This window comes from Diadema antillarum, unplaced genomic scaffold (genome assembly GCF_040938485.1).
Source record: "Diadema antillarum isolate AM-2024a unplaced genomic scaffold, OU_Dant_1.0 seq00000299_RagTag, whole genome shotgun sequence".
NCBI classification, from domain to species: domain Eukaryota; kingdom Metazoa; phylum Echinodermata; class Echinoidea; order Diadematoida; family Diadematidae; genus Diadema; species Diadema antillarum.
In genome coordinates this window covers 248,896-274,367 of record NW_027271322.1, presented here as the reverse complement: position 1 = coordinate 274,367, position 25,472 = coordinate 248,896, and the positions used below count along the sequence as shown (strand labels likewise).

At 37.0% G+C, this 25,472-nt stretch overlaps 1 protein-coding gene across 1 annotated transcript; it reads right to left on the bottom strand.

Moving 5' to 3' along the window:
* Window positions 1–6,263: 6,263 nt before the first annotated feature.
* On the bottom strand, window positions 6,264–15,919 carry LOC139730243 (activated RNA polymerase II transcriptional coactivator p15-like). The gene is made up of 4 exons (XM_071641127.1): window positions 15,733–15,919; window positions 12,454–12,555; window positions 8,157–8,265; window positions 6,264–6,630 (listed from the first exon to the last, which is right to left on the bottom strand). The coding sequence occupies exons 1-4, from the start codon at window positions 15,784–15,786 to the stop codon at window positions 6,548–6,550; spliced, it is 348 nt and encodes a 115-aa protein (XP_071497228.1). The 5' UTR covers window positions 15,787–15,919; the 3' UTR covers window positions 6,264–6,547.
* Between the last annotated feature and the right edge of the window lie 9,553 nt (window positions 15,920–25,472).

Below are 25,472 nucleotides of genomic sequence, written 5' to 3'. Positions count from 1 at the left end.
AAAGACTAGAATGGGAACCAAAAAAAATGAGAAGGTGGAAGAGAAAAAATAGGGAGAAAGTGAGGGGATAAAGAAAAAAAAAGAAACGAATGAAGACGAAGAAGAAAGGAGAAGTGATAAAACAAAATGCAGCCTTTGATTAAGAAATCAGGTAGAGGAAGATGAAGGAGGAAAAAGAGGACAAGGGGAAAGAATGAAGGAAAGGGAGAAGAATATCATAAAAAGGATATGAAAGAGAAAAAATTGAGAATGAGATGCGAATATCAAAATGATAGATGATGCAAAAAGAAGAATATAAGATTGAAGGAAAAAATGGAGTACATGAAAAAGAAAAGAATAAGTGTCCTACGACTTTCACGTCATCCCTATACTACTTTCCTTGTGTTCAGCAGATTTCGTTTACAATGAAATGTGAAACAAACAAGCATCCATGGATCTGAACAAACTTATCTGGTACGAAGACGTTTCTTGTCCATCACTTTTCAATGCCGGTACAACTTATGACGGTTGTGCATATCTTCTTCTCTTATAACCGCGTCTTGGCACGAGAAACTCAGGTTTTCATAATCAAAAGCAATAACATCACCTTTCCAAAATGCAATTCGTCCCCGGGAAACAAATATTCAGAGGGTTTTACGATGATCGCAAGAAAGGTCAATCCCTCGTAGATAGCAGGTATACACCACTATGAAGCACCCTGGCACGGGAGCAGTGAAAGTCACACGAACGGTAATAATGGTAACCATCAAATACAGGTGCAATTTCGCATCATAAACCCGTTTAGGAATCAAGCCTGACTCGGAGAATACGACGAATACATTGTACCTCTCGCTGTTATTGAAATAAGTTTAGGCAGAGCATAGCAATGACAATAGAGAGCGAGGCGGCGCGGCGTCGCAGGACCCAGATTTCTCGAAATCTGGAATATTACACTTCCCGGTATCTTGTGAAAATAACGTGGAAGTCCCTCCCATCGCCCCCCCCCCCCCCCCCCATGTACGTTTCAATTTTGATACTTCGTCAGATTTGATGGAAGTCTGGAAATGTGTATCAAGTCAGGAGAGAGAGAGAAAAAAAAAACTAAAAAGACGAGGAAGAGCACAATCATATTCTTACCACCATCTGTATTGTCAAGAGCATCCAGATTTGCTTGGTTGTTTTTTTTCTTTTGATTTGTTTGCTTGCTTGTTTGTTTTTTTTTTTTGCTACAAGTATTCGCAATGGTATATCTCCTCCGCCACCGACGCAAAGGATTCCACAGTTGAGACTTAAACTACAATAGGGCTGGGCCAGACGAGATGCGGAAGCATTTGCCGCTTTAAGTGTCATAGTTTCGAGGCTGGTGCAGTGCAGCGGTATCTGTTTACATTTTGCCAAAAATCACTTTTGTGTTCTGTTTTGGTAGTTGTGTGTGTGTGTGTGCGTGTGTGTGTGTGTGCGTGTGTGTGTGTGTGTGTGTGTGTGTGTGTGTGTGTGCGTGTGTGTGTGTGTGTGTGTGTGTGTGTGTGTGTGTGTGTGTGTGGGAGGGGGTTCGGGGGAGTTCGGTCACACATGGCAGAGTTGCATGCCCAACTTAGCACCGAGTTGGAAAAGCCTTCGACAGTCACGCTGGTGATGATCTCGAGATGAGGAAAGTGGGTAATTCCTGGAATCTATTACCCATAGAGCCAAAACGCTAATTACACTTCAGCTTTCATTTAACCATTAATGAGAATGGTGAGCAGCACTCACCACTAGAATTTCTAAAGTCGTCGCGATTAACAAAATGCAGATAAACTTAAGGGTACTAGTAAGTCCCATATTTGAACATGCTTTTCTGTGAACTGGTGAAGTGTGATTGTGGTCTACCCCCTGCATGGCACATGAAGAGAAATTGAAAACAATAAACTGATATGTAAATACAGGGAATTCATTATTCTTGGGTTTGATTTGCTTTCTATTCACACGTTTCTCTTTCACATGCATCTTAGACTCGTATAATCCATATACACAATTAGAAATCATGATGATGCTAATACTAGTAATGATAATTATAGTAGTAGTAATGATAATAATAGTAGTAGTAGTAATAATAATAATGATAATACTTATTATCATTATTATTATTATCGTTATTATTATTATTATCATTATTATTATCATTATCATCATTATTATTATTACTTCTACTATCATTACTATGATAATAATAATTATCATTATCATATAATTTAATAACCACTTTGTTTTTCACTTGTCTTTCAACATGCAGTGTCTACTTGTTATGTCCAAGGAGGTTCAAGAGCTGGAGTTTCAACTGGCTGTACTTATTCAAACAGCTGTCAGTTTTCTAAGGATGCACAACAGCATTCCTCAGGTGCATTCAATGATGACTGGGTTTGATGCCGTTATCTTTCTGAGCGATTGGAAGATTCATTTTGAACTCTTGACATAATGTCGGGTATTTTTGCTTGTTTACATTTCGTAAATGAAATGAAGTTTCACCTCATGATAAAACTCATAAAGCAGAAATAAATATGTGCAATAAATATGTGCAAAATTCAAATCACAGCTGCATGTTGTGAAAGTGTTAGAAACTGCACTTCTTCTGGGAAGCCGATTGTATAACTTTTCTGATTGATAATGACAAATTAAACTGTCATCGTATGATTTTTAAAGTATAGTTCCTTATGAATTAAAATGTCAGGTATAGTATCCAGATATCAGTCGAGTAGTTTTGGTTATTATTCCATTAATCTTTGTGCAATTTCTATATTCACACATCCCTCGTGTCTATGCATGTATCACTATGGTAATGCCCTTCTTTTATAGGTAGGAATAGCGAGAAGTAATTACATGTACCATAACAAAGATATACAAATGTACATGTTGTATATGTATCTGTATCTTCCTTACAGAGTGGCTGGTCATTATGCAATGAGACATGAATCAATATTGTCTTCCTATCTTTGAGGCAGATCTAGTTTGGCACAATTCAGATACGTGATATCATACGTTACTAGTACGGGTGTATATTATGTGTACGTTATATTATGTGTATGTTATGAATGGTGAGTTCGTGTGGCGGCATCAATCATGGTTTTCGAAGGGACTAAGAATGTTGTGGCTCCCATCTCTTGAACATCCTTGGTGTATGTCTAAAGCCTGATAATCTGGTAAAAGAAAAGAAAGAAAAAACAAACATATTTTCTTGCTCCATTTCATCTAAATCATATTTTAATTACTTTAAAAATAGTGTACACAGCACAGAGAAAGTTAGTCAATGACACATACAAATTTGTCGACTGTAATGACATGTAAGTGCACCTGTTACTCAAATGACATCACAGAACATTGAATGCGTTATTCACACTGTACTGAAATGCCATTCCAGACTCGAGTTCACTTTGTGAAATTAAAGAAACCCAAGCATACAGAAGAATAGAAGTTTGTTTTTGTTTTATTTAGACACAAGATCAAAAAGTAACAGAATCTTTAAACATATTTTCACAAAACAATGACACTGGTCATAATCACATAAGAAAATTAGACAAAGCTATCGTGTCATCGCCTCACAAGTATCCCATTAACCTTCATACAAAGCCTCAAATTCATATTTTGTTCTTTTCCTAGTGCACAAAAAAAACCACAAACAAATAATAACTGCATCTTTTGCATGCAATTATGGCTGAATTGATACGATTTGGAAATCACCTCGGAAGGAGACTTAACCATCATTCCAAAATTTGATCCCCCCCCCCTTTTTTTAATAGGGCAGGGCAAAGCAATGCAAGATTTTTGTGGTTGCGACCAGTATCACTAATGTTCTATTAAAAACTTGTTAAAATTTCAAAATTTTATTACTTTTTTCTTTTATGTCCAATCAAATACTGAATGAAGCCCTCTACCATTCCGTTTACACTGTATTTGGCTTTTCTCTGCTTTTATTGGCAGCCATGGAGCGCTATTTTAAACTCCAAATGACAGGCGAAATGGTTTCATGCTCTGCTTCATCAATGGCATATATGTGATGAAAATAAATGCTGCCCTCAACCAGCGATGCGTGCCCTCCCCTACATAGATAATACTGAACAATGGAGGACATTAATTCTTAATGGCTGATGAAATTACCACTTTGTGGCTTTAAATAGACAAGGGAAGGATGCACTGACAAGATAAATATGACAAAATCACTGAGAAATCACTGTAAATTTACTATCAGTTGAACAATACTTAGTTGTAGGACACCATGGTTTGACCACATTTGCCACTACAGCCTAACAAGATTCATTATGCCGTAAGAGGTTCCCTTCCCTTCTTTATCTCATTTCTTCTTTAATATTGGTGCAGCTTATATCACAAAAAATAAAGCAGGCAAAATGTGAAAACATACTAATGGCTAAGCAAAGCATACATGGGGGGTGAAGCGTAATTATAGCACATTTGCGGGATTATCTATCGCCTTCACCAAAACACACAGGAGCCAGGGGCTGGCTGGCACGGCACAGTCAAATAGGTCTGAAGCAACCTATCAAGGGACTCACAAAGATCTTCATATTAGACAAATTATCTTACTCTCTTCCCAAATCACAACTCTTTGGCTCAAGATTCGTGTTTGAACATTCATCAGTTGCTTACATGTATCGGCAAGACTTTTTTTTTTCATCAAGTGACTTGACAACATGTCCCTTCTGCGTAGAAGACACACGACTTTTCAAAATTAAGATAATCGCACTCTTCAAATAAACTTACAAATATAAAGAAACAGCTAAAGAATTTCTGTGACCTGTACCATAGCTCTCTACAATTATCAACATCCATTCTATCTAGCTTTACAAATGCAAACTTGCCCGTTCTATCATGCATTCTACTAGTAATTAAGCCACATAGATACCACAACATGAGATTCAGGCTTTTACCAACCTTTAGTAGTTTGCTGGCTCACTTTCATCCTTTCCTGTAACCACTTATCCTAAAGAAGTCCACAGGAGTGGACGAAAGCTAGCCAGCAAACTACTAAAGGTTGGTACATGTATAGGCCTGAATCTCCTATTGTATGATCTCCCCAACTGATGAAAGTTTTCTGCATCAATACAGATACTTTGTTTCCCCTCCCTGGCACTATGTATATCACTCCATGTGAAATATGCATTGGATTATTAAACGCATAATTTTCCCCACAGACCCCCTGTGCTGATTTAGCATTCAATATTACTGCATACTTTGCCAGTGACAAGTGCTGTAGTGCAGAAGTGATCAGAAGTGAATTGCAAGGACAATTCTAAGCTGTTGGTAAGAATAGCTCAATTTCGACAGGATATCTCAGCGAGTTGCATGTAAAGCGGCCAAACTTACTGTGCGACTCAAGCAGATGCTGCTGTGTGCGTAATGCACGCCTACCACATTACACTGCATTTCTTGCACACTGAACCATGGAAAACATTGGTCTAAAGTTTGACACAGGGAACCCATTTTGTGATCTATAAACAATACTGAATCATTTTGATGGTGGCCTTTTTTCGTGTACAATACACCAATAATTATTACCCTCCTACCAACCCATGCAGTGCTCCCCTTTGACTAATGATGTAATATTCAGACCCTGCATGAGCAATAGTTTTTTGTGTACCCTTAAAAATGCTGTCTAATACAATGAAATGTGACCAATGTATAGGCTTATCTTATAACCGGCAACTGGCGGCAGGACTCACATTACACATACCTCAAAAGACACTCTACAGGAGCTTGTCTGCTATGACACGGCTACCGTAAGAGTGACCCATGCAACTGGGAATACTTCCACCAGAAAAAGGGGAAAAAAATCAATAACTCTTTGGTGCTAGAGATAAATAACTCGTCCAACTATGTACATTTTTGTGGGGGTAGAGGATTGTTGATAAAAGGAGATACTTCATTTACCCCAATGCACTGAAAACTTCCAAGTTAAATCATCTTTGGCACCAGCATCTCTCTTCCTTTCTCTATATCTCTTTTCCTTCACTGATGGAGCTGCAGAATTTTGGCATCTCACTGTCAGATAATACTGGAAGCACCAATCAGACTTCGCCAAAATGGTAAAATGATGTAATCCAGCCTGACCAAAACAATGTTTCTAGAACATTCTACTTGGTACATTAATGTTTACATGCCTTTTTTTTTTTTTAAAGGTGCAGTAGCTATCTTCTGTGTACTACATACTACTAATAATATGAGCATTGAAAATATGTGCATTTCTTGATACACTTGTGGCTGCAGGTTCGAAGTTTGCCATTGGACGCCATCCTTAGCTCTTCATTACGAAACCTGCATCTCAAACACTACTTCCACAGTTCAGGATCTTCAACATTTAATAAACTAAAAAAAAAAAAAAAAAAGGCTGAAAGCTACCTTGAGTAATAACTGCTAGCAATAAGATGGAATGCTATCCTGAATAAACTTACAAAATGCTAATGATTGCAACAGCATTGATTTGATCTGGGTATTGATGTTTTAAGCAGAAATACTAGAAAACAAAGAGAATAAGCTGCAATTTTCTGTGAAAAGTGGCATCGCTTCGTCCAGGCAGACCTCAGGCCATCTCTTCTATCCTCTCATTAATCTCGTCGATCTGATTGGTCAGTTTCCTCCACTGGTCAACCGTCAAGCTGATGCCTGGAAAAAAAAAAAAGGACAAGATGAAAGAAAGCCATACACTAATGTGACTCAATTCACGCAAGCTATGTTTCCTCTCTTATTATGATCACTTCAATCAGTAATGAAAACCACAAAAACTAAAGTAAATTATGAACAATTCCACTGCACTTTGGGATACCTCTGCCATCTCATTCTATCACTATATCTCACAAATATGTATGGCCCATCATTTACAGCTAAATAAAGTTCACTGACCTTGGCACTTGGCCATGAAAGTAATATCTTAACCCTGATTTGACAAGGGAAACATTACCTGTTTCAGTTCAGAACCTAAGCAAAGTGCATTTTAATTGGATATTTCCACTTAAGAGTTATTGTTTTGAAATGATATTCTTGCTTAATGACTTTTGACCTCGATCATTTCCTGTCATTTCATCAGAATAATCATATTCTTTTTTCTATCCTTCCTAACAAACGATATTACCAAAGAACTTTCTCGGCTGAAGTTATGGCTAAAAAAAAAAGGAGACATTTTTAGCCTAACCAAGTGTACATGTAAACTATGAAATCAAAGTTGTTGTTTTTTCTGTCACCCCTGTAATTTCATCTATAATGATCTTACTTTCTGCCCTGTACTGCCAAATTATAGTGTCTTTCAACATTGGTAGATAACATTAAGCCTGGAAAAAGGTATCTTCAACCAAACGTTTAGTAACCATTGAGTGTTGACCTATGGGAGGTTTGCCTAGAATCTAATCAGTGCATCTGCTGTTGTTCATGTAGCATACTTGGGCTGAATCCATAAAGTATTTTCCATAAATCAGGTAAACAAAGTCAAACTCTAGGGCATTACAATGAACATATTGAAAAACAAAAGAGAAACGATGCCTTTACCTCTACAGGATGCTGAGGTACAAGTATAAAAAGTGACCCCTGTAACTTACCATAGTATCATTCCTTTAGTGTATTTGAGTAATGTCATAACAAAGATTTTGTTTAAGTTCTGCTTTAGTAAACTATCAAAACTGCAAAAGGTTTTTACTTTGGGTTTGCTGCCCTTATTGCTTCATTTTTTGTACAGCAGTCTGCTCACATACACCCTGAAGATCTATTCACAGTTTATTTCTGACTTTGACTCCTATAATCACATCCTGGCCACCAACATTAGCGTATCAAAATCAGGGAGACTCACAAAAAGCTCTCAGGGAGACACTTGCGCACTACATGCATCTAAATAGGCAAAACCAATTCCCAAATCAGTGGGGTTTTAATTTTTCATGTTTTTAAGATGTCAAGAGACACACTGGCTTCCTGTTATAATGAAGTCCTCGGGACTGGCAGTTTTCTTTCGTTATATTGAAATTTCATTGTAACTAAACGAATAAACAATACAAAAACATAGAGTGGACAATGTTAGGGCCTGAATTTCTATTTCGTTGTAACTGGAATTTGTTAACCGTGTTCGTTATAACAGGAGTGCACTATTATCTAAGTTTTAAGGAAGACTCCTGCAAAGTCTGGAAGAATTGGCAGCATCATCATACCTTTCTTTCCTGGTTTAAGATCTCCAATTTCTGGCTCGTAGTACTCTCTGATGTCGACCAGTACCTTTCCCCTGAATTCACGGACATTCACAAACCTCTGCCTTGACAGCTAGATAATACACATAAATGAAGATACAAGAAGGAAAAAGTGTAAAACAGATTGAGACAAGCACAGGTGAGGTGAACAAGGATAAAACACACAACTGAAAAGAAAAACAAGATTAAACAAGAACATTTCCATTCCTTCGCTTTATGCTGTTCTTTGAAAAAAAACACACAAAAACTATATCAATAACATCATCTGGCAAAAAAAAAAAAAAAAAAAAAAGAACAAAATTGAATCCCACAAAAGTGAAGTACAGAATGTGTCACATCAGGCTGAAGAGGGCGCCATTGCAGTTTATCCTCTGAACCTCATTGGGTCTGACTACTGTAAATCAGAATCGATGCTATGGTTAGGGCCCATCACACAGGTCATATGACAGAAAGTGTCAAACCTATTTCAGGGCTCCACATTAACTTTTATTTATGGTGGCCCAAAGGCAAACATTCGACCTTTTTTGGTGGCCCGATCAGGCCTCCAAATTCTTCATTTCTGAAATTTTGGTGGCCCAACGTGCGTTTTTGGTGGCCGGGCCACCGTTAGTGTCGAGCCCTGCCTATTTGTTCCAACCTCAAAAAAGAGGTGGCCTTTATTGACAGGACAGATTCAAGGCAAATGAGATTTCATTACCACGGTCATATTTGTGGTGATTAACATTTTCAACACTTATGCTTTTAAAACAATAGTACACACACTCACTGGAGATCTTAGAATGCTTGTGGTCTTGTCATTTATCAGAAAGAAATGAGTTTCAAGAAACTATTTCACTGTCTTCTCATTCTTTTCTGTATTTGAATAACACTGCGGTAGGTCAGGCAAGGTCTTGTGTGAAATTAAAGGGCAAGTTCATCACAATGTGTGGATTGATTGAAAGCAGCAATATTAACAGAAGGCATTGGTAAAAAGTTTGAGGAAATTGGAAAATCCGTTCAAAAATTAAGAACTGTTAAAAGTTTTGTGCAGCCATGGCTAAATGAGAAGACTACTACAGGTTTGGATGTCACATAATGAAGAATGATATACAGGAAAGTCAACACATTTTCACTTTCCTAGCACAATACATGAGCGCTTGACTTGCCTCTTTAAGAAGGGAGAGTAATATTACCCTAACATAGGTCAGTACCAAGCAGAAGGAATGTGTACTTTTCATTTTTTTTAAATGAAATATTATGGAATTCTTTTTATATTTCTTCATATTGTCTTCACAATGTGACATCACAAACTGTCGTTGTCTTCTCATCCAGCGATGGTGGCACTGAAACTTTTCATAATGTTTGAATGGATTGTCCGATTTCACAAATGCACAAGTCCATCTTTTTGAAGTCCCAATATTCATACTTCAGCACAGTTCTTATTTTAGAAAAGGCTATAGTGTGTGTTTGTGTTTTTTTTTTTGTGTGTGTGTGTGTCCATTCTTAACCATAAACTACTTTGAAATGAATTCTGAAGTACTGATGAATATGGAAAAATGAGAGTCAAAGATATTAAAAAAGAAATATACATGTAAATGACCCAAAGTGGGTTTTTGTAAAGAAAAGAATGTCTTAATGTGCTTCAGTTGTATCAATATATCACTCAATGAAAGAACTTGACAAGTTCTAGCATTTGATACTAAATCTGTCCCTGTAGCCCACATATCTTTCAAACTCTTGCAGATTTATGATTTTTAGGAAAAGTTCATTTTTCGTGGAGTTGCCCATTATACAGAATCAAAAGGAAAAAATTGCATGATAGAAGCACACATGCTAGTAACATGAGTCTGATGTAAGTATAATTTTTGTCAAAACAAATTGTTACTATCATTAGGCATCACACACAAAATGCACACTTGCTCCTACTTCATGCTTTTTTTGCTCTGCGTACGTAGTTTCAGTTTTGGTGCATAATGATGAGGGAATGGTACATGTATAGCACATACAATGTATCACACATTACCATGTATGCAGTGTGTTATATCGACAAGTGAAAGTAAAAACATATCAGCATTTGTTAACTATGCGTGCTAAATCAATTACTTGTGAAGATGATAGGCCCCTCGCCTTACTGTGTCTGCAAGACAACACTATGACAAGAAATTGCATAATAACCTCTAATGCCCCAATCATGTGTGATGTGTTTTCATTAATGGCGTAAGCATATTCACTGCATTTGCCTGCTTCATATTAATATACTATGGTGACCTCTTCCATGATTCGGCGGCAGCTATGTGTACCTTGAAAAGCATGAACTCTGCAGAATTTAGTGCAAATTGAGTGATTTATTAAGAGGCACTTTGCTTTTGATCTAAAATTCCTCAGAGGGGATGCGCCCCATACTGATATCGGACAGACCAGAGGAGGTGAAATCAAGAAGACAGTGTATATCACAGGGTTCATACTCTTTCTCACTTCATAAATTCCATGACCTTTCTAGCCAGAATTCCATGACTTTTCCATGACTATTATACATTTTTTTTTTTTACACGTTAGACTGAAAATTTAATCTCAAATCAAAGTGAAGCAAAGAGCATGCATTATGCACATCTCACACAGACAAAAGATAAACTTAGTATATCTGCAATTCCATGACTTTCCATGACCTTTTCATGAAAATATCAGTTTTCCATGACTTTCAAGGCCTGGAAAAGGACTAAGCCAAATTCCATGACTTCCCAGGCTTTCCATGACCTGTATGAACCCTGATATCAATAGGATCTTGAATCTAATATAAAATGTTACTGGTAGCCAATACAGCGATTGGTAAATAGCTGAAATGTGCTCTCTCCATAAAAGTCCAGTAGTCAGTTATAGTCTTGCAGCTGGATTCAGAATTCTGTGCAGTCTACTGATCGATATCTCACTATGCAATGTTCTGGGTACAGTAGTCTAATCTAGTCTAATCTAGTCTCTTTGAAACATCTGTGGTTACAATTAAATAGCAGTAATTGTCCCAATCTTCCGATGAGCAGAAGCACAAACCTTACATACTGTAAAACTAGAAATGTTCGCATGCATTTTAATTTCGCGAATTTCGCGAGCGCCAAAATTCGCGAAATTAAAATGCACGCGAAATTTCTCATCTACACTATATGCATTGAACGCCAGAGGCAATTCGCGAAAATTTCTTGCCACGAAAAAGGCCGTCGGCTCCAATTCACGAAAATTTCGTGCCGCGAATATATCATGTTTTACAGTATATATGAAAGTAATGTTCTTGAGCACCATTCTTCTACACAGGTTGCTCTTTCATATCTGACCATTTCCATTAAATCAGATGTTGAAAAGGCCACTTGAATACAGACTGCAGAACAGCTGTGTATACACCATCACTTCAGTGTTTGTAGAAAATATCATGTCAATGCTTGACGTTGTTATTTTGAATCATTATCTATGTCAACACAATGGCATCAAATACCGGTAAACACTGTCACACACATTATTCAAATGTGATTCAAATCTGAATCATGTGTATAACTATTTGCATGATGTGTGTAAAGTATGCAAAATAAAAACATACCTGGCTACCTTTTCAACACCAGATTTAATGGAAAATTAGCACTCTGTTGAAAATGCATACATTTTTTCACACGATATAACATGGAAGAGAGTGAAAAACAGGACAAACTTCCATTGTACAGTGCAGGGAAATTATCTAGACCTTAGTGTCTAGTCTTGTAGTGTCACCACATGGCACCCCACTGCATTCATTGTGTTTGCGTGCAAGCATGTGTGTGCGCACATGTGGACTATGGGTCGGTGTGTACATTGTGGAGTATTTAAGTGTGTGAAAATGTGTGTTTCTCCTAGCCTGGTTCATACAACTCCCTGTATTGGGATACTCTGTGATTGAATCCCAAGCAATGGTGTGAAATTTACTGCCGCTTCCTTACAATAATAGGTACATGTAGAAGCTAGATCAACAATGCATGAGAGCTCTAGATGTGAAACCGCTATTAAAACTAGGTACAAAGGTTAGGTGTGGGGGGGGGGGGGGGCGGGCGAGGGAGTCATGAGGATTGGCACAGAAAATCAATCAGAAAAACTCCAGAGATGATTGATGAGCTGCCACGACACACATGGCGGGCAGACTGTCTGATTTGTTTAAAATTTGGCAAGGGCCTTGCGAAAGCAGGATTACAGATTCCACTGCTTCCCTTGATCATCTACAGGTTTATAACACGCAAGACAGCACAGTGTGTGACGATCAGATACTCACAGAAAACATGCTGGACACATCGTTGTCATCTGACGAAGCCTTCTTTGCCGGCTTCTTGGCTGGCTTGGCAGCAGCTCCCTTCTTCTGCTTTTTCTGGGTAGGCTAAAGAGAATGTTGGAGATGACAGACTGCGATTAATGTACATAATCTCTGACAATACTCACCAGACTTATTCAGTATGAAAAGCTTCTCTTTTTCTTTTCTTTTTTTTCACAAACTGCCCAGAATAGATCTGGCTTATAAGACATCTTACATTGTTGTAAATTCACTAAACAGTGAACGTAAAGTTGTTGATGTAATTCCAAAGAATGAAAATATGAAATGATAACATGGTCACTTCTATCAATGCTCCACACTCTTAGCAGAGAATTACTGACATCCCACTATTTGCCAAATTCTCACTGCATAAAGATTTCATGCTTGGTAATTCTGCATGCTTCAATTCTTCACTACTACATTCGAAGTCAACAATAAGGCTGTTCGTAAAGATGAGAAGCTTGCACATGTCTTGCCCAACATAGCTTCATCTAATGCATACAAAACATTACCCATTGGAATGAAATTCTATGTACTGTCCCCATGAACCTACATACCCTGTAGATTCAGGCTGCGTTCATGCGAAACTAGAATTGCGTTTCTAAACACGTTTAGTCGCTTAACGTGTTTAGTTGCGTTGCATTCAAGCGATCTGAAACGCTAAAAAAAGGGCGTTTTGAATCATGATTCTGCCAGAATCACGATCGCAGAAGCCGCATGAACGCAACCGTGATTTCAATCATGATTCTATGACGTCATTGTGCGCTGTGCGCATGCATGTCTAATGGGGTATCCCACAGCTTCTTGTTCTGTTCGCGCGCTTGTGTGCGTCTTATGAATCGTGTGTTTCGGTATCAAACTTGCATTTGTTGGTTTACATCAACGCCATACACCGATTCTATGCTAGAATATAGCTGTTTAATATAATAATACATGTAAATTACTCTCCGATTAAGTTGATAATAGTACTGGCTGCAGCGCTGTGTCTACCAAGGGAAACAATGGGAGAGACGAAGAATTCAGATTTTTCGATCTGTGGGCAGAGCCTGAATGCCACATGTTATTGAAAAGTATTCACCGAAATATAAACGTAAAGGCCTATAATAAACTGACTGATCAGTTGGCATAAGGTGGTCTGGCTCGAGTTGCAGAGACAAGGTCAAACTGCGCAGTATGCTGCGCAATGGCAAAGAATGAGCAGAGCCAGAATCAGCGTTGCAAAAGTCCGCATGAACGCTCTTCCGCTGAGACCATGATTTGAAACGCCGTTTTGAATCATGATTCGTGTTTGTGATTCTGGCTACGAAATTCGCATGAACGCGGCCTCTGTGGTGGGCACACATGCACACACATGTACGACTCGATTGGTCAGTGCTGATGACTGCTCCAGTGTTCAGATATATTTTTTTTAATCTTCAGGATTGTCTTTACTGGGAATCATACAATACCAATACTTGAAGCAAAATATTTTTGCAGCATGATACTTTCATGAATTGCAGCTGACAGCCTATTTTTGTGGCATGAAATTTTCACGAACTGCCACTGGTTCAGTGCATATATTGTACACTTGTAAGAACTTTTGTGTGCATTTTGATTTCACGAATCTTGATGGCTTTTGCGAAATTTGCAAAATTAAAATGCACACCAACATTTCTGGTTTTACAGTACCACACAAGGTCCATGATGTGATTTAAGCTAATTGGCTGACCTGAAAATCATTTGCATACAAAGTCCAGTAACACGTGCACGTGCTAATACTGTAGGCCTACAGGAGGTCGAGTCCGCAGTGTGTGTGCAACATTCTCTATACCCACATGATCAAACTCTGGGGACTACCAAACACAGTCGTAGTCTTATAGTGGGGGACATTTCTTGAAGTCTTGCCAATAATATGAATGCAATTACTATTTCACTCACTGATCATCACTTTTCATACCATTCAAATTACTATAATTGAATTCAATAACGTTAGTAGTTACTACATTTGGGATACATGTCTAAAGGTACTCTAAACTGCACAACACTGTGCCATTTTACTACACATTACAATTTTCTATGTCGTGGGCTGTTCTTAATTTGGAAGGAGGTGGAGGAGGTGACAGAGAAGGAGGTGGAGGAGGAGTGTGAAGGACAAGGAAGGAGGCAAAAAGCAGGGGATCAATCAAGTGGCAATCCATTGGATGGCATTGTATTGATGAGCACATCAAGAAATCCCTAGTCTTAAAGAGAGCAGTAAAGTAAGAGAAGAACTAATCAATGGACCTGAAACCACACAAACAAAATCTATTACAAATTTCAACAGGTACCACTACCAGTATTGATTAAGGCAGGGGTAGATCTAGGCCTAGAACTGCGACAAGCCCCAACAAAACACGTAGCGTATAACTGTGTACAAGGAGCGTTCTGGGGTTAATGTAGGCCCAATTTAATGAAGATCTAGACCTATAAATCTCCCTCTTAATCAGGTATCAGTGGCCTCGTGGTCACTGTACGGTTGGTAAAACGGTCAGCCCCCGTTTATTGAGGGGCTGACTGTATTACCACCCATACAGTTAATGAGAGGCCACCGAACAAGAGGCAAATTCATCAATTTAATGAAGACCATGCCATACAAGCCTCGGGGATGCCGACATGTTGCTCATAACAAGACTAAGAGACCTGAGTGAGAGTGCAGATCAGATGGTTATTTTTCTTTTAGCATCAATTAAACCCTACACAGTAGAACTAGAACCCCAATATCATCACATCAATTGAGATTACAGAAAAGCCATGACGAGTGTGCTTATACATATCATTTAAATCTAATAATATAATATATCATATGCATGCCTCTGCATCTGGCTTCACATTTAACATCAGACTCAGAGAGATCTGCTCAATTTCACTTTTTACGCATCATCATCAATCACACAAACTGCAAGCGTTTTACACTGAACTGCATATTCTGTCGATGGTCTCGTCTTTATTGTATCCTTCACTCATTTCATCCTTTTTCTGCTTCATTAGGGAATGACCGAGAAGAAGAAAAATAAGTAACAGTAACTCCTTGGCACCTTGCAGTGTTGGAAGAGCTAGCTGCTAGAGCATTCCTTCCATGTAGTAATGAGCAAGGTAAGGGCAATGTCACTGATGTTGAGACAGACAGGAAACACTTGACAATTGAGAGGTCAGAACACCGTTCCAGGCTTGACAAATCATGCTTATTAACATCATCATTTTAATGCAGGCGAACACAAAATTTACCTCGTCAGAGTCTGAACCGCTGGAAAGGGCCTCCTTGGTCTTGTATTTCGGCATGATTGTGTGCTGGTACGTTAGCTTTTGGAGACTTGTTCAGGCACAGATGATGGTAGACGTTTTTGAGTGCTAATACTAATAGCCACGTATGTGTACACAACTGTACCACTAGCACTACTGTTGTGTATGCATGTGCGTGCTGTACACGGGCATGAATGGTGGTGTACGTGCACAGCTCCGTGCTCCTTCACTTGCAGCTAAACACGTGGGCTTCTCTCGGCGATCAGCCCGCGAACAAAGCGGGGAATTCCCGCCTCGCAAGCGGATGAAGCAATGCTTGCTTGTACATTGTGTGGCGTCGATGCCAAAAAAGATGCGAGAGCCTGCCATTTTGGTTGCTGGATTTGGTGTGCATCTTTTGCACATGCGTAAGTACATAAATTGACTTGAAATTTGAACGGGTGTCTGAAACTGTTTTCAATGGTGTCGCCATTGGGAGACTTGGCCAAGCGCCGCCGGGGCCAAGCCACACTATCGACACCATAATCATGGATTTAATATTTTCTATGCAATGGAATGTGGAATGCTATAATTTTATAAATCTTTCATTCGGAATTGATTCGAAAACTGGAACTAAGTGAGAATATCTTTATCATTGCCTGTAGCCTACATGAGCATTTATAAGTTATAATGTGAATTCTGCTGTGAAATTGTGACTAAGAATGGAACGAGCGGCAATGGTAATAATAATGTTAATGATAACGACAATGATAATAGCGATTATGATAACAATAAGGATAATAATAATAATGATAATAATAATAATAACAATAATAATAATAGGTCCTTATGATACTACTAATACTACTACTACTACTACTACTACTACTACTAATAATAATGATAATAATAATAATAATTATGATAATACTACTACTAATAATAATAATATAATAATAATAATAATAAGAAGAAGAAGATAATGATGATGATGATGATGAAAGTAGGAGGAGGCCAGGAAGGAGTGAAGTTAGGCCTACCAGAATTCAAGGCAAAGAAGAACATGTATGAAGAATAAAAGCGTTTATGAGTTGTCCACAGCCACACGAGCAATCAATGGGTAGCATGGGGGGGGGGGGGTTAGGCCTATGGTTAATAGGCCCTATACCTTTGTGAAATTCTTCTGCATCGTAAACATGGAGGGAACGAAAGAAATACATTCTCAAGAAAGAAAGATCTGCAATACTAGAAGCTTCGATGAAAAACGAAACTTGACTCATTTCACGACCGTCAATGGACAAATAAAGTTGATGAGTTTTGTTATACGAGTAGGCCCAGGTGACCTCTCTGCATGCTTATAAGTACTTATAAGCATGCAGAGAGGTCACCTCCCTGACTAAGCCATGCATGTGCTACGTAAAATGGAGCATATTATCTCAGCCACATCGAAAACAATGTCTTTTATTTCTTTTTCTACTCACGAATGTTAATGTGTGTGAGGTCCTATATGAACGTGAATATATGGATAAGTTCATATACCACACAACACATAGAGGTTAGCAATAGTGTGCATACACGTAATTTACAGATTTTTGCACTGTTATAATAAGTAAATTAGAATTACCATCATAATTATTCCAGAATTATTTCTGGCAATTTAGAACCTGTGCGATATATAACGGGCCTTGGTATTATATACCTATATTGTCAGCACACCCGGCCCAAAACGGAGAGAAAATGGTAATTATTACAGATAGCCTTTATACACGATAATGTATAGGGCCTACATTATTACAAACACCAAATCAAAAACCGGAGTATAGATGATGGATGGATATTTGCACTGTCGAGGAATCGACGTTATACAAATTATTCAAAATATATAAGATTATTAAATTATACAAATTTTCGATATTACACAAAGCATACTCGGTCATACACAATAATATGCCTTCAAAATGCGTTATTAGCGCTAGATGGGACATCGCTGTATAATATTTCCTTATTGGACTATAAGAAACGCACTACTTTTTTGTCGTGCTTATCTAATTCAGTAAGATATGGTTGATATGAGATTGTGCAAAACTTGGTACCATAACTTATGATAAAAACATACAGACTGGACGACAGACCCACAGATAGGCCTAAATACATAAAAGTCACTAGATAGATTGATAAATGTCAACATCCGTTATTGGTCAGTAAGATAACCAAACGTTGTTGCATTTTAAGAGCTACACGGGATAGTACGTATAGTCATTTGGATAAATTAACTTATAGCAGTTGTTATCCAACGCCCATCCTTTGAATGAATAGCCCTACCATTTTTGCAATTATAGCGATTACTATGGTTGATGATGATAATAATCATAATTATTTTATATCATTATCATACTATAAATTTACAATTATAATTATTATTGTTATTATTATTTGAATAGCCCTACCATTTTTGCAATTTAGCGATTACTCGATTATGGTTGATGATGATCATAATCATAATTGTCATAATCATTATTGTTATTATTACTGAATTATTATCTATTGTTTGTTATCATTGTTATTTCATTATCATTTCCATTATCATCAACGCACCACTTACAGCAGTGTATAGCATGCATTAACTTCATAGTGTCTGAAGTCCATTCAAACCAGCGTATTATAAGAGCTAAAAGAAACATTTAACAATCATGTGACCGAACAGCCAGGGTGGCACTCGGGGAATATTGAATGTGAATTTTGATTTCACTACAGTGATGTATATGTATAGCTGGTTAATGCACACGCATGTCTTCTGAATGCGAAGTCACACGGAACTTCACTTCATACAGAAAGTTGGTATAAAGAAGCCCCAACGTTCATACTGTATTTCAGTTAATATTTAGTGAGAAGGATTTTTTTTTAAATTCATAAAATAGATCATTATGTATGTAAAATGTATGCATGTTGTGTAGGGTACGTAAAGACCTACGTATGTAATATAGCCACCTATTTTGTATCACTATATGCATATTATGTACGAGCGCCCTTAGCTCATACTCTGTCTTGTAATTCACTCATTTTATTCAGTCAAGCCTTTTTTTTTTCTATCAATAACAATTTTCGGTGAGATCTGTATTCACCACTTGAGATAAAACTATTTTTGGGGTACTAAATGATGGTTACTATAAATAATAGCAGACAGGACTGAAGTTGCAGTCTTCAGGCAGCAAAAAACAAACAAACAAACACACACACACACACACAACAACAACAACAACAAAAACAATAGGCCTATACATAAAGTGAAATAACATTACCTATAACCCACGGCCGGATACATTTTTTTTTTCTATATAGTGGCTATTCACGTATAAATAGTGATGCAAGCAGATCACCTATACAGTGCATTCCCGTTATAACGAACATAATATAACGAAATTTCTGTTACGACGAAGTAAACATTCAGGCCGCAACATTATCTGCTCTATATCTTTATTATGTTTCATTAGAGGGACTGTACAGTACAGGTTGGGGTAAGGGATTCATGTTTTGAACATTTCTAAGTGAGATAATGAGAAATCTCTTATGAAATATGAAAGAGCATGTCATTTTAAGAAGGATTCAACGTTTATTTGATGAAAATTGGTTTTGAAATGGCTGAGATATCAAAAAAGTGATAATTATAAAAGGCGACAGGCCACAACTTTATTATACAGGATCTCTTTGTTTCACCTTGTTTTTGGATATCTCAGCCATTTCAAAACCGATTTTCATCAAATAAACTTTTGATACCCTTTAGAATTGCATGCTCTTTGACATCTCATAAGTGGTTTCTGAATATCTTGCAAAACGTTAAAAGCTAAATCCTCACCTCGACCAGATGTACACACCCTTTAAATGTTTGGTTCCAACGAAATTTCGATAAATAACGAAAGAAAACTGCCGCCTCCGAAGACTTCGTTATATAAACGGGTGTCCACTGTTACTAGTACGTATAGAAACATGCTCATTTATTAATAACCGGGGGGCCAAAAGCTGAAAACAGAGGTCGAGTTGCACTCTCTCTACAAACTAAGTAGACCATGCTTATTTTCAAGTTTTTATTGTAACAAACAACATTCCACTGGTCTACCTCAAAAAATTTGTTGCGAAAGCCTCCAAATCCAAGGTGGCGTCCAAGATGGCCGCCATATTTACTGAATTTGTTATTTAAATGATAGAATTTAATAGAAACGTCAAATTTCAACAAATGTGATGTCATATAAAAGAAAATAAAATTTTCTACAAGTTGATACCATTGTTGTGGGTTATTGTGATAACTGGATTGAGATTTTAAGGAAAAAACACTTATTTTTTGATATTTTTCTGAAAAAAGGAAAATCATGAAAATGCTTGATGCAGTATAAATCAGAGAAAGACTGAAGGATTATCTTGAAACGTTTCAAGAATTTTGTTTGACATATGATTAATGTTTGGAGAAAATTACGGGTCAGAACCATTTTTGGTTCAGGAGTTATAATGTCTCAAACTTGAAAACTTACTATGTAAAGAATGGCCACTTTAGTTGTGACCAAGACCTTGTTGGTCATAAAAAAGTCTGCGCACGCCAAGACTACCACACGCACCACTGGCACTGGCGCTGGTAGCAGCGCCAGTAGCGCGTGTAGTAGTCTTGGCAAATGCATACTTTTTCTTTGACAAACAAGGGTTTGTGCCTGTAAACTAACTTTTCATATCAAGTTGTAGCTCAGGTGTTACTGATCGCTATTATTTCAAAGTAGATTGTTCTGAAGCAGATGAGATGAAGCAAACAAAATTTCAAATAGAGGTAATAGCTTGAAACTTGGCACCAATCTTGTTATAGATAGTCTAAGACAGAATTTAGATCAACCGCTCAAAAAGTTGACATAGTGTATTGCGCCAAATTAAATGTATTATTTCGATTTTGATACAATTTTGTCTGTTGTGATATCTTAAACCGTCTTAGGTTTTTATTGACACATTTTTAAAACCAGTGATATTCTACTCTCCGAAAAAGAAAAACAAATCGAGTGGAAGTTTTTACTTTTGATGTGAGGAGTGAATAACAGAAAACGGTGAATTTAGAGTGAAATTGGAGTGACTTTTGAGAAAAAATGTTCATTTTCACTCATTTTAGAGTGACCTTAGGCAGGGCTCCACACTAACTTTTATTTTTGGTGGCCCAAAGGCAAATATCTGACCTTTTTTGGTGGCCCGATCAGGCCACCAAATTCTTCATTTCTGACATTTTGGTGGCCCGACGAGCGTTTTTGGTGGCCCCGGGCCACCGGACCAACGTTAGTGTCGAGCCCTGCCTTTGAATGGGGATCACTCGTCACTCCTCGAGTGATCCCCGAGGTCACTCTAAAATAAATGAAAATGAACATTTTCACTCTCGAGTGATCCTGATATCTAATATGGGAAAGCATCTACCAATGGCATAAGTTCAGATCAATTGTGACCCTATAACCCACATGAAATCAGCCCAAAAACAATGTAAGAAAAATCTGATAACAGTAAATACAGTTTCAGCATGCTTATTTGTAAATGTGAATATACAGCACGAGTAATCAATTTTGAAAATTGTATTCGAACAATATACTGAAAAGTAATTTCGCACAACACATTTAAGAGCAAAGTTGAGAAATTGCCGCCATGTCGGATTTTTTTTTTTTTTTTTTTTTTGGGGGGGGGGGGGGTTCGGATCAGAAGGGCTTTCGAGGACATCTACGGATCAGACATTATTACACATATACCATCATCATTCACGTTTCTACAACAGCAGAGTAACATACAAGTAAAAAAGCATATAGTATCTTTGATACAGAAACATTTCTTTTTTTATCAAAGATTGGGCCTTACCCAAACACTTGAATGAGCTCACCCCCCCCCCCCAAAAAAAAGACCCTCAATATGGTTTACACTAGTACAATATCGTTCGGATGTATAGAAACATGTAATAGACAGAAAGATACGAAGATTAAAAATATATATCAGATTATAAGTTATAAGTTGAGATTTAACTTTGACGCAACACACTTAAGGTATTGTTTGCCATTTGGAGAGATATCACATTCGATTCATATGTGAAGGTTAGTTGTATTACAAAACATTCTACCACGTAAAAAAAATCATAATAAAGCCTAAAACATACGGAGATATCACCATTTCTTTTCAAGAAACCATAACCATGATAACTGTTAACAATTTAGTATTTGAATTTGAATTTGAATTTGAATTATATAAAAAAAAACATTCTTATCAGATCTATTTAGTACATCTAACAATATTTAGCATTAAATATACTGATTTAAGTTTGTACATTAGTTGTTCTATCCCTAACGCACAGTTTAGAACTAGTTTGAGGAGTTAATTAAAGCTGGCTTTTCGTTTTACGTGCACTAATGGTAAATAATGCCTTGAAAGACAACCTCGATTAATTACCGCCATCTTGAATTTTGTGTGGATACTGTTTTTATCGCTAATTATTACACATTGAAAAAATTTGTGCCAAATTCCAAGCTCCTATCTCTTTTTGGAAAATACTTTCTGTTCAATCTCATCTGCCTCAGAACAATCTACTATGATGAAATGCTACAGTAATAGCGACCAGCGTCACCTACCACTTGGCATGAAAAGTTAGTTTGCATGCAGGTACTTGCAAGTCACTAGACCATTACAGTATTATATGAGACCATGTAAACACATTGTATGCAAAATTTATAATGCATGAATATAATTTTTTCAAGTTTCAGATGTTAACTTGTCAACAGTGTATGATATTGCCTGTAATTCCAGAAATATGAATTATGTCTCAATCTCAGTAAATCTCAATCTCAATCGCAGGTTTCAAAATAATTCTTCAGTTCTTCTTTGATAAATACTAAATCATGCATTTTTACATTTCTTCCTTTTTTCAAAAGAATATAAAAATATGGATCCCCCCCCCCAAAAAAAGAGAGAAGCAAACAACCCCCCCCCCCCAATTTATCACAATACACAGCTAAAGTGGTATCAACTTTTAGGAAGTTTTGCTCTCCTTCATAATACCAATGACATCAAATTTGTTGCAATCCAATGTCTCTATCAAATTTTATGTTTGAAATGTTAAATTCAATAAAAATGGCGGCCCTATTGGACCGCATCTGTACTTTGGAGGTTTTTGCAACAAATCTACTGGGGTGTACTTACGGAACATTGCTTAGTATGCTTAATATTATGTATGGTTTTGTTTATAGAGAGAGTGGAACTCGAAAAGTAAGCACGATCTTGGATTTGACCCTCTGTGACGTCTTTGGGAACAGATGCGTGCAAATACATATTATGTAAAATGGGATTTCAAGTTTGAGACATTATAACTCCTGAACCAAATACAATACTGACCGCCAAATATTGATTATATGGGAAAGATTTTAATTTCTGTATGGTCTTCATAAACATTTTTAATTTAATTTTTTGTAACTTTTTAGAGAAATATTCATGGTGCATTCTGAAAAAAATGTCTCCATAAAAACCTAAGATGGTTTGAAATAGCATTAAAATGTTCAGAATATATAAAAGCCATCTAAATAGACACCAAAACAGACAAAATTGTATCAAAATCGAAATGATACATTTACTTTGGCGCAATACACTATGTCAGCTTTGATGGCCTGCAATCTTGAATTTCTTGAGTGATTGATCCAAATTTTGTTTTAAACTTTCTATAGCAAGGTTATTTCAAGCTTCTACCTCTATTTGAAAGATGTTTTTTGCTTCATCTCATCTGCTTCAGAACAATATACTTTGAAATAATAGCAATCAGCGTCACCTGAGCTACCACTTGGTATGAAAAGTTAGTTTGCAGGCACAAACCCTTGTTTGTCAAAGAAAAAGTCTGCGTTTGCCAAGACTACTACACGCACCACTGGCACTGCTACAAGCGCCAGTGCCAGTGGTGCGTGTAGTAGTCTTGACGCGCGCAGGCTTTTTTTACGACCAACAAAGTCTTGTCACAACTAAAGTGGCCATTTTTACATAGTGAGTTTTCAAGTTTGAGACATTATAACTCCTGAACCAAAAACGGTACTGACCCCTAAATTTCTCCAAGTATTAATTATATGTCAAACAAAATTCTTGAGATGTTTCAAGATAATCCTTTAGTCTTTCTTTGATTTATGATGAATCAAGCATTTTCATGATTTTCCTTTTTTCAGAAAAATATCAAAAAAATGAGTGTTTTTTCCCTAAAGTCTCAATCCAGTTATCACAATAACCCACAAAAATGGTATCAACTTGTAGAAAATTTTATTCTCTTTCATATGACATCAAATTTGTTGAAATCTGATGTTTCAATCAAATTCTATCTTTCAAATAACAAATTCAGTAAATATGGCGGCCATCTTGGACGCCATCTTGGATTTGGAGGCTTTCGCAACAAATTTTTTGAGGTAGACCAGTGGAATGTTGTTTGTTACAATAAAAACTTGAAAATAAGCATGGTCTACTTAGTTTGTAGAGAGAGTGCAACTCACTCGTTAAGTAAGCGACTTTTTGGGGTTTGGCCCTCCGGTTATAAATAAGTAAAGCCGTTTTCATCGGAGCACTATTTATACTCACAGTTAACTTTGTGCATGCATGAGTTACTGTCATAACAAGCTGGAAGAGTGATCACAGAAGACGCTCTATAGTGTTCCATCCCAGCAGCTGAGCTCTACAGGGCGTATCAAAAAAACCAAACTTTACACTTTTGAAAAAATTGTCTAAATTACATTTTAAAACTATGGAAGATTTGTTCATATCTATGGATGCCCCATAGTCTCATCTATCAAGTGCAATCAACAAAACAAATTTTTGTTCACGCTTGGCTGAACACTGGCGCTCTTTGTCCAGAGTGTTAAAAATGACTTGCGCCAAATTGAAAGCAGATGGAAAATTCAGCCAGCAGTCCAAATAAGTGCTCCCATTCAAACAAATTGCTCTTTTGCTTAAAGCTTTGATTATGTTATGATAGTCTGAGATTTTTTTTTGTCAGCTTTGTCGTAATTTCAATGATTTCTTTTCTAAATTAATTGGTGAGAATTAGAGTATGTAATTACTTCAAGATCTTAAAGCACAGTTTTCACAATACACGGACACATCAATACCACACGCCAGTTATTCATTAATGTGGTAGTGGTACTAAATTAATCAACATTCAAATCATTCATCCCATTAATCAATCAATTGATTGACCAATTAATTAATCAATCAATCAGTCAATCAATCAATCAATCAACCCATGAATACATGAGTAAAGGGGATGGTGGTGGAAACAACAAGGGAAGAGAGCAGTGGCCATTTTGGATGAACAAAATACCAAAAACCGAAATAAAACAAAAAACCGAGCCTTTAAGCCACGGGGGGGGGGGGGGGGAGGTGGTGATATTCCCTATGTCGATCTGCCACTTTAAACATGCATACAAATGTGACTGACTAATTGATTGATTAAACTGATTATTAATTGATTGATTGAATGAATGAATTATTGATTGCTTGCTTGCATGGTTGCTTGATTGATTGATTGGATTGATTTATTGATAGGATTGATTGATTGATTGATTGATTGATTGATTGATTGACTGATTGATATAGGTTGATTGATTGATTGATTGATTGATTGATTGATTGAACTGATATAGGTTGATTGATTGATTGATTGATTGATTGATTGATTGATTGATTGAACTGATATAGGTTGATTGATTGATTGATTGATTGATTGA